The sequence below is a fragment of the Lactuca sativa genome, chromosome 5 (assembly GCF_002870075.4).
Source record: "Lactuca sativa cultivar Salinas chromosome 5, Lsat_Salinas_v11, whole genome shotgun sequence".
NCBI classification, from domain to species: domain Eukaryota; kingdom Viridiplantae; phylum Streptophyta; class Magnoliopsida; order Asterales; family Asteraceae; genus Lactuca; species Lactuca sativa.
The window spans coordinates 360951071-360962320 of NC_056627.2; the positions used below are offsets into that span (position 1 = coordinate 360951071).

General features: G+C 36.6%; 1 protein-coding gene across 1 annotated transcript; it reads left to right on the forward strand.

Annotated features, from left to right (window-relative positions):
* The first annotated feature begins 467 nt into the window (after positions 1 to 467).
* LOC111902478 (cytochrome P450 94A1) lies at positions 468 to 2205 on the forward strand. The gene has a single exon (XM_023898306.3). It carries the CDS (start codon positions 524 to 526, stop codon positions 2012 to 2014), a length of 1491 nt encoding a protein of 496 aa, XP_023754074.1. The 5' UTR covers positions 468 to 523; the 3' UTR covers positions 2015 to 2205.
* Positions 2206 to 11250: the final 9045 nt, after the last annotated feature.

An 11250-nucleotide genomic window follows, 5' to 3' on the forward strand; every position in this document is an offset into this window, starting at 1 on the left:
CTTATATTTTTTTAATGTATATTTTTTTGGTCTTATTTTTTAATTAATGTTTTTTAGGTATTAAATGTTTTAGGTTTCGTAATTTTTAATTAATGTATTTTTAAATATTGTATTCTTTTTTTAACAATTATATCATTTTATTTTTAAATTTATAATTATGTTTAAAAATATAAAAATGATTATTTTAAATTTTATTAAACTGTAGGGCTTAATGAAATATAAGAGAAAGTAAAGTTGAATAAAAAGTAAAATAGTAAAGGAAGTCATGTATAATCCATTAAACTTAAAATTCAAACGAAATATGAATGACTAAGTTATCATTATTCATATAAACATTATATAATAATATAAACATTATAATACTATATAAAAATAATAAAATGCATGGGGTGGGGGTGAGAAATAGAGGTGTATACCAATATGAATTGCTTTTGCCATTAATAAATTACTATAAATAGATATCACACCTTAACAATTAGTCATTCGATCATCAAACTGTGGTCAAACGTCAAACTGAACAACAATGTTAGAAGCTTCACTTCTCTTTTGCTTTCTTCTTCCTCCTTTACTCTTCATCTTCTTCAAACTATTTCATACCAATGCCGATGAAAAATCACCACCCAAATCATACCCTTTCATCGGCAATTACGTCTCATTCTACACCTATGACCAGGGTCTTACACAGTGGACCTCCGAAGCTATCCACAACTCCCCCAACTTCACCTTCTTGCTCCGCCGTCCTTTCGTTCAAAAACGTGTGCTCACCGGAAACCCCGCAAACGTTCAGCATATCCTCAAGACTAAATTCTCAACATACCAAAAAGGCGATATTTTCCGGTCAACCCTCTTCGATCTGCTTGGAGATGGAATCTTTAACGTCGATGCGGACGAATGGAAGTTCCAGAGACAGCTTTCCAGCCATGAATTTAACACAAAGTCTCTTCGCCATTTCGTCGAAAATGTTGTCGATGATGAACTCAACAAACGTTTAATCCCAATATTAACCGCTGCTGCTGCTAATGATACGGTTCTTGATCTCCAAGACATTCTTCAAAGATTTGCACTTGATAATATTTGCAGAATCGCTTTTGGGTATGATCCTGCTTACTTAACTCCGTCGCTGCCAAAAGCTAAATTTGCAGTTGCTTTCGAAGACGCTGTTCGTATTAGCAGTGAGAGATTCCGTATGATTACGCCATTGTTTTGGAAGTTCAAAAGGTTTTTTAACATCGGATCCGAGAAACGACTTAAAGAAGCAGTTGCCGAGATCCGTCAGTTCACCACGAACATATTGAACGAAAAGAAACAAGCACTCACGACCGAACCCGTTGATTTGTTATCACGGTTTCTGAACTCCGGTCATTTGGATGAAAAACGTCTGACGGATATTGTAATCAGCTTCATACTCGCCGGAAGAGACACAACCTCGGCGGCTTTGACGTGGTTCTTCTGGTTACTTTACAAGAATCCAGCGATCGAAAGTGAAGTTGTGAACGAAGTCAAAGACAAAGAGAAATCAGATTCCTCCATTTACGATGAAGTGAAGGATATGGTTTATACTCATGCTAGCCTCTGCGAAAGCATGAGGCTCTACCCTCCAGTTCCGGTGGACACGAAGCAGGCGAGCGCCGACGACGTTTTACCGGACGGGACCGTCGTGAAGAAAGGTATGATGGTGAGTTATCATCCGTATGCAATGGGAAGAATGGAAAGCATTTGGGGGGAAAATTGGATGGACTTCCGACCGGAGAGATGGTTGGAGAAGGATGATACAACGGAGAAGATGAAGTTTAGGGCGAAGGATTCGTATATATATCCAGTTTTTCAGGCGGGTCCGAGGATTTGTCTGGGGAAGGATATGGCGTTTTTGCAGATGAAGAGAGTGGTGGCGGGGGTTTTACGGCAGTTTAAGGTGGTTCCTGCGGTGGATGATGGTGTTGAGCCTGTTTTTGTGGCGGCTTTGACCTCTAAAATGAAAGGTGGGTTTCCGGTGAAGATTAAGGAACGAAAATGATGATTAAATGAAGTAATTATGAAAAGGGTTTGATGAGCTATCTATATGTATGCAGTGCAAGTTCATTACTTTTATCAATTTCGTAATAAGCTAGAGTTTATTAAAATATGTAGCTATAGTTTACTTTATGATTAGTTTGTATTTGTATAAGGAAATGGATTTCTATGTAATAAACTTTTGAATTTTGATAACAGACTCCGTCATGTCTATTTAAATCGTTATTGATAAACAAGTACAGCGTTCTTCTCAAAAGTCAGTCCCAAAGTCCTATAAATATCATAGATATTTTTTTTAACGGCAACATAATATTATTAGATGAAAACAAAAAGCCACAACGAAATATAACTACAACATCAATGAGATAATGACGCTAAAAGCAATAACAGTAATGTACCAATAATAGCATTGCACTTTCTGACATGTATTATAAAAGTTCCTCTAAACCACTACAATCCATTTGACATTAACCAAAACTTTGTGGGGCAAAATAGTCCAAAATACTACAAAGAAGACACAATCCGGCATGAATTATCATAATTTGATATTTGTCACAACCCAATTATTAGATGTCATGATTGCTAAACAACGAAGTCTTGACTAAAATTACCTAAAAATTTTGCATACTTTCAATTCCGCATAAGGATTAAGGCCTTAACATTCTACCTGCTAGCCATGTCATAAACCGATTCCGATTGCAAAACCTGTTGGTAAAAACGATCCATTATGTTGGTTGTCTGACATCATAACTCATAAACATAACAACATTCTTTCCTATCATGTCATAACAACATTCATAAATCATGCACATCATTTAACAAATAAAAAACATATAAACTCTATTATTTTAGAATAATAGGCATGTATCTCATATTGTAAATCACATCCGTCTATAATATTACACTTTTATGCCTTACGATCCCAAATTGGTACTTACATTTAGGAATGTAAATGATTCAAACGAAAATGAAAGTGAGCTTGTTCATGTTCATTCGTTGAAGTTAGTCGAACAAATGAACAAACACGAACGGATAAACGAACGATTTTATGTGTTCATGTTTTTTCTTTTATGTTTTGGACATACTAAACGAACGAACATAAATGAATGTAAACAAACATAATTGTATGAACGAGATTATTGTTCATGTTCGTTAAACGAATAAGAATTTGTGTTCATGTTCGTTCATTTATTAAATAAAGGAACATAAACAAAATTCTTACCAAACAATTTATAAACAGTGGTTTACAAAAAGTTTGATAAACGTTCAATTCGTTAGGGTTACATTGATTTTAGCTAACTATGAAAACTCATTGATTTTACTCTGGTTATATTGATTTTTAGCTAACTTAAATATGAAAACTCATATGATTTATCATGTATCTTTGACGTGTATTAATTTATCATGTCTGGCTGACTTAAATATGAAAACTCATAAATTGATTTTACTCTGCTTTCATTGATTTTAGCTAACTTAAATATGAAAACTCATATGTCTGCATTTATCATGTATCTTTGACGTGTATTGATTTATTTATCTTGTGGTGCATTTCTATCCGTTCAAACCTTATCTAAAATCTTTGAAAAGGAAAAATATAAACATAAAACCATACAACTATAAACAAGTCTAAAATATGAATATATATGAAATAAAAAAAAAATCACAATCTCGTAAGCGTTGTTAACTAAAGCATGTCACAGAATCAATTCTAATAATAGGTATTTTATTTTATTATTCGAAAAGTAACTTAACGTGTTAAAAATACCGCCATTAAGAATTTCCATAAAAATATAATGGTTAAAACTTCAAATAATTACGTTTATGATAAATCTGTAACCTTCAAAATTCGGAAATTGAATAATCTAGGTATTTTCGTATTGTTTTTTTTTTAAAGACAAAATTGCAAAAATGGTCCCTGTGGTTTGCATTTTTTCAGGAAAAAAGTCCAAACCACGAGTTTTTTGGTTTTGTGGTCCTTTTGGACTGGTTTGTTTGTGAGAATGGTCCCTATACTTAACACCAGTTAAATTCCATCCGTTAACCCCCTCATGTGCCTTGCACGTGAGGGTATTTCTGTCTTTTTACTTATAGGGACCATTTTTGCATATGGAAAAATAAAACATCCTTTATATATCGTTTTCTTTTCTTTTCCCAGCTTCTTCCCCAACAAATCTTCTTCCCCAACGTTCTTAACTGTTCTTCCCCAACGACTATTATCTTCCATTTCTCATTTCCTGACTTGCAATCGAACAATGGTGGTTTGTTTTTGTGGAAAGCTTGCTTTGGTGAAAACGTCTTGGACACCACTGAATCCCGGCAGGAGGTTTTATGCTTGCCCTACTAAGGATTCTGTTTGTGGGTTTATCGGGTGGGTTGACCCACCTATTTGTGCTAGGAGTAAAACCATCATACCTGGTCTTCTAAGAAACATAAATACATTGGAGGAAAGATGTAATGGGCTGGTAAGAAGTATCAACATGTTACAGGAACAGTGCAATGGACTTTTGAGCAGGAACAACATGTTGGAGGCAAGGTGTGATGCATTGAAGGATGAAGGTTTCAAGCTGAAGATGTATTTATGTGCAAGTTGGTTTATGTTTGTGATTGTTATCTTTAGTACTTGGTCTATGTAAGGGATAGGGTTAGGCAAATGTGGGGATTTTTGTTGATCAAGTGATGCAGGGTAAAAATGGTATAATTTTGTTGTAATTTGACTTCATCATGTTTGTAATGAATTCCAAAATGTGTATCAGTTGTGTTCAAAATGTGTATCAGTTGTCAGATATAAGCACATAAATAGAACCAAAATGTAACAAAAGTACATTACCAAAATACATGTCATAAATTTACCAAAATGAACATTCCATTAACCACATGAGTGGAACCAAAAACCATTACCAAGTTAAGCATACAAGTGTCTGTGCACCATACATAACCACATTGATGTGCACAAAAGTACCCACTAATTTTAATATTTATAACCTAACAAACTTAGACTATCTATGCACTTATAGGCAGTGTACCTAGTCAGATTACAGTATAGCTTAGGTAAGTCGGGTGTCGATCACAGGGAACGGTGGATTAACTTAATATATTTGATTATAGGTTACAGGTTACACGAAAATAATAAAATGGTTTAATAAATCAATTAACAACTCTCGATAAACTAACAGGAAAGCACATCTCTTCAGGTACTTGGGTTTAGATAAATTACACCTTAAAACATAGACAATTGCATACACAAATTCATTTATTCAATGTTCACCGATTCCTAAAATGATTAGATTCGCGTTCACTATAACTAATCCTTTAGCAAACAAGTCAATTCAAACAGTGATCAGTTGATTAAACTAACATGCTTCCTAGTGTTCAGTTCGTATCAAGCAAGACTTGTAAATATAGTTAATCAATGTAGATATTTAATCAACCTCTTGTTGATGGTCATCAAACAAGGCTCACACATTAACTTACTTATTCTCAAGTTAATCCTAGTTTCACATTCGTTATTTCTAGTCTTATAATCTCGATGGTCATCAAAAATCATAAGAGACAAGCAAATCAAGCAGATGTTCAAGCAACTCAATTCACTTAACAATTAACAGAAAATAATCATCATTAACACATAAGGATCTTTTAACAAGCTTGGCAAGATAAATTAAACACAAATAAACTATTTAATATAGCAATTGGTCTAATAATCAAAGCTTCATTCAATCATAAACACAAAGTAAAAGGTTTTTACACCTAAATCAGAAACTAAATACAGAAAAATACCACAATAGAATGCTAAACATGGTCACGTCAGCAAACCATATGATAATCAACATGTATCCGCTCTCCAATCCTTCCGATCTCCGCTCCCGTTAGCTTAACGGCCTTCCGGCCGCCTTCTAGACCCTCAAAACGGCTTAACAGAAGTTAATTGTCGACTAAATTAGGTTAGAAGTCGAATCCTCCCTCCTGGTTAGCTAAAAATCGATATTTATAATCTTTGTGGCCGACCTAAGTACGCTGGGCGTACTTAGGATTACGCAGCGCGTACTCAAGATAATCACGCGATCAAGTCTATCCGGTGCAAAGGTGTACGCGGCGCGTACTATTTCCTTACGCGGGGCGTAAGTTGCTTTGGTCATTACGCTGGGCGTAATCATTCTGGACGCGGGGTGTAATCACTCTTTCAGCAATTTTGATTTCTTTTAGCTTCTAAGCCCGGTTCCCGATTCAGTCTTTTCTTTTGTGCTTCATCGGCAACAAATAGCTGCAAAACATAATTCAAAGCATTATGAGTACTTTTTAGTTCTAAAATAGAATAAATAAGGCCAAAATATTAAGATAAAGTGTATAAAAATATATATAAAAATACACATATCACACATCATCAAACCATAACTAAAGTTTTCAAAAACAAACAGTTTTTAACAACAAGAAACTAAATAGTCATTGCACCACAACAAATAACCACAATCACTTCTTAGATTGATTCCCTCCTTGCCCTTTACAGGTCCTAGAGTTGTGTCCTTTATTCTTGCATTTGCTACAAGTAACACTAACATGTTTCCTTGATAGCTTCTGCACTCCATCATTTCTTGGCCCTTGGGAATTTTCTCCTTGCATCTCATTGACTCCATCACCTGCACTTGCCTTCTGCCTTTTGCTTAACCTTTCACCCTCACTTTGTCTTCTTTTTTTCTTAGGCCTTCCCACCTGAGTGTGATGTGGAGGAGGGATTAGCTTTGTTGGACAATTACTTTTAGGCCACATGGGTCTCCCTTTAATTGGTTCCACCTTAAATGAATAAGCTTTTTTCCATGTCTCTAGCCAATACACCTTGTGTACCCACTTGTAAATGTCAAGCTCAGCCTCAGGGTCTTTGCTCATTTCATTCAGAGTTGCAATTGCATGCCTGCAAGGTATTCCCATTAATTCCCACTTTCTGCAAGTACAGGTTTGGTTCCTAACATCCACCACATGTTGATCTTGCAATGCTGCAGTGACTTGATACTTGTTTGCCCCATTCCACCTAGCAATATATTGTGAAGCACCTTTTTTCCTTGCATCTAGGATGTCTGTTGCTGTAGGTGTTAGTGGACCTTTAGCCTTCTTCATTGCCTTCATGACATTGCATATCCTCTTCATTAGATACTCCCTAATGAACTCTAAACATGAAATTACAGGTTTGTCCCTGCCTTTCTCTATCTTCCCATTAAACACTTCACACATGTTTGAAATCAACACATCAGAAACAGCTCTTCCTGCACATTACAATAACATACAATTAATGCTGATAAATAACTGAAACACATAATCTTTACCATATGCAAACATATACAATTACCTGAGAAATGACTCCTTGCCCAATGTACAGGAGGAATTTGCTTCAACCATTGACATGCCTCCTTATCATACTCACTAAACTCTTTCATCAAATGTTCAAACTCAGGAATGGTGGTTGCTGATGCACACCTCCATAAATGGTCCCTGTACTCAGTTTGCCCCCACTTCTTTCTCATATTGTCATGAATATGTCTAATACAATACCTATGCTCAGCATTGGGAAACAATTGATCAACTGCAATTTGTAATCCCTACATGACTCAACATACAATAATTAGAATTAATTTCTTGGTAAAAAAACACAATCTAAATGATCAATTGATGAGTTTTAATTTACCTTTTGCCTGTCACTTATGAAAGTATAGTTTGAGTTGCTCCCAAGCTCCAAGTCATCCCCAAGGTTTTCTAAAAACCACTTCCAGCTAGCTGTGTTTTCAGACTCAACAATTGCATAGGCTAAGGGATAAATTCCATTGTTGGAATCTAGACCAACTGCTGTAAGAACCTGACCAGGGAATGGGCCTTTCATGAAGGCACCATCCAAACCTACTAAGTCTCTAAGACATGCTTTGAAACCTTTTTTCAGTGGACCCAAGCATACATAAATCCTTCTAAACTGCCTTGTTGGGGATGCAGGGTTGCCATTAGGACACACATCTATTTTGACTGTTGTGTCTGGGTTTGTAGCTTGAAGTTCAAGAGCATAGTCCCTCAACAACTCAAACTGTTTTGTGTAGTCCCCAGTTACATGCTTTCTTGCCATATCTTTTGCCCTAAACACCTTATCCATTGAAATACCCACCTGGTAGGTCTTTTGAAAGTGATCTTGTATGGCTCTCAAAGGAATCTTCGGATCTGCCTCAACTTGATCTATGATTTTCTTGCAGATTAAAGAAGCAGTACAAGCTCTGAGTTTTCTTGTTTGTAAGCATGTATGAGTTTGGTTTAAGGTCCTTATAAACCAATCAGATTCGGGGTTTGACCTAGATGCATGTATATACCAACCACATGTTTCTTTTTGTGTCTTTACTTCTTTGCCCTTGCTTTTTGAAGTGGTAGGTTTAGTCCCCACTTGACCTTTATTGATGACAGGTACAACTCCTCTGCACTGTGCCCTAAGCCTTTGACTGTCATTTTTTTTAAAGAATAGATTCCTTCTTGTTTCTAGTGCGTGCACATCAATTAACTCCTTTAATTCTTTTTTACTTTTAAACTTTTGCCCCACTGAGAATGACTGTATATGTACTGACCCAAGGCTGCACCTTTTTTCTTTTCCCAAATTTCTTATGAGAGCTCTTCTTTCTCTGTCTTGGTCTGATCCTTCATCCAATGATTCGAACTCCTCATTGTTGATCACTTCCATATCTTCAGGTTCATGACCATCATTAATACATGCTCCTTCAACATCACTTTCAACATTTAGAAAGAAGTCTGCCATGTCCACATCAACATCTTCTATATTGTTCTCCTCATCCATTATGTCATCCACTTTATCTTCATTTTCTGATTGTTTCCCATCATGATCATCACCTTCATCCTTTTCATACTCTTCATCACTCTCTTCAGATTCAACATCCCCTTCATACTCTTCAACATACTCATCACTTCCATTTAAATTTTCCATAAGGTTGTCAAAAAGTTCATTATATTGTTCATCATCATTAATGGGTGGGGTGTTGTAGCATCCATCAATATGGTCATTATCATGAACCCCAATCATCTCATCCCCTACATTAGCAATATTTGAAGTAAATGGATTGTAGCATCCTTCAACAACAGTTGCAGCCTCATGAACCTCCTTAACACCCTCATTAGTGTTTTCCTTCTCTTTTAAATCATCGATATCCTCTAAATTAAGCCTCTTGCTACAAGAACCTTCCTCTCTTTTTGAATTCCCAACTCTACCTCTTCTATACTCTGGAGAGAATGCATCAGTTTTACTCCCAAAAAGAATCAAAGACATGTACTCACCAATTGGTTCATCATTGACATGGTTCATATTTCTCAATGGAGATTCTACATGAACTTCAGCCTCATATTTAGCCCCTTGATCATCATTTTCTGGTAATTCCTCAATGACAACTTTACCCTTTGCATTTGGAGACATGAAGTATGTGAGTAGATTTGTCTTCCCATGTTCTGTGTACACTTCAATCAACTTGTTATTTTGAATAAATTTAGAAAGATTGATAACATCCTGATCATTCCCTAAAGCTCTAAGACCAAATTGAAAGTCACCATTGGGTATCCTGAAATGGTAGTATATCACTGGGGATTCAACACTCAATTCAATCATCCGTGGGTCTGGGTAACCTAGGTCAAGCATTATGGCATCAAGTTCATGTACAGAAAACTCATCTATGTCCACATAATCAACATAACGCACTTCACCTCCAGTATACTTTATGTCAGGTAACTTAGTAAACTTCCCACCATGATGAAGCTTAATACTAAACCATGTGGGTGCACCCGCTACAAGTCAAAATTGTACATGATAACAAAGTCAAAATTTGGCGGATTTTAGTATAAATCAAGGGTAAAATGAAAAATAGGAATGTTTAAGAAAACAAAGCAACTTACCATATAAGGATGATACGTCGACAACTTCATTTTTTGGTCTGATCTGCCACATTACGTACACCATTTCGACTTTATGACCTTGTCTCCTTTTGCTTCGATTAGGTTCTTTCGATAACGACTTTTTTTTTTGCAGGTTTAATGGAGCAGAAGGAAGAAGGAGGGAGGTGGGGAGTTGACGGGTGTTTGGGATTGTAAATGAGGGATAAAAGGTAGAAGGAACTGTTGACACTGTAAGTAAAAAGACAGAAATACCCTCACGTGCAAGGCACATGAGGGGGTTAACGGATGGAATTTAACTGGTGTTAAGTATAGGGACCATTCTCACAAACAAACCAGTCCAAAAGGACCACAAAACCAAAAAACTCGTGGTTTGGACTTTTTTCCTGAAAAAATGCAAACCACAGGGACCATTTTTGCAATTTTGTCTTTTTTAAATAACGTGTTTGATTTTTTATTTATTTATTTTTGACAAAACTTCAAAAATGGTCCCTGTGGTTTCCGAAAATATCAAGTTTAGTCCTTAAGTTCAAAAAACCTCACAGATGGTCCTTGTGGTTTCAAAACTTTTAACAAATGGTCCTTCCGCCTAACTCCGTTAGCTTTCTACCGTTAAGTGAGTGGCATTTTGAAACGACCCAAAAATACGACCCAAAAATTTTTGTTTTTAATGTAATCAAAACTGCAATCAGAGCATCATATAATAAAACCATACGTGATGTATTCCAAAACATAATAAAATACTGTGCGGAAAAACTGTATCATACTACATCAGATCAAACATCTAAATCAATCCCAGGCTAAAACCGAGGCGGTGGTGTGTGCGATGCCATCATCCCGAGCTCTTCCCTTTGCTTGCTGAAGTACCTGAAACCAAAACTGAAACTGTAAGCACGAAGCTTAGTGAGCTCCCCCAAATTACCACATACCATACATTAATATATCAAGCACATACGGGGCCTTGACCCCCTCCATCGGACCGAAGTCCGAAGCTGACTGACCGGGACCTTATCCCCTACATCGGACCGAAGTCCGAAGCTAACTGGGACCTTGTCCCCTACATCGAACCGAAGTTCGAAGCTGACATCGGACCGAAGTCCGAAGCTAACTGGGACCTTGTCCCCTACATCGGACCGGGTCCGAAGCTGACATCGGACCGGAGCCCGAAGCTGACTGATCATAGCATAACATATCACTAACATGAACACTCATAATCTTGTCTGAGCCACGAAGGCATCAAAACATGCTAACTACTGCATCGGATAACATCCTGATACTACTGCTAGCTAAGCGGGCCGGCATTGAGGCCTTAGACCCATTCCTACTGAA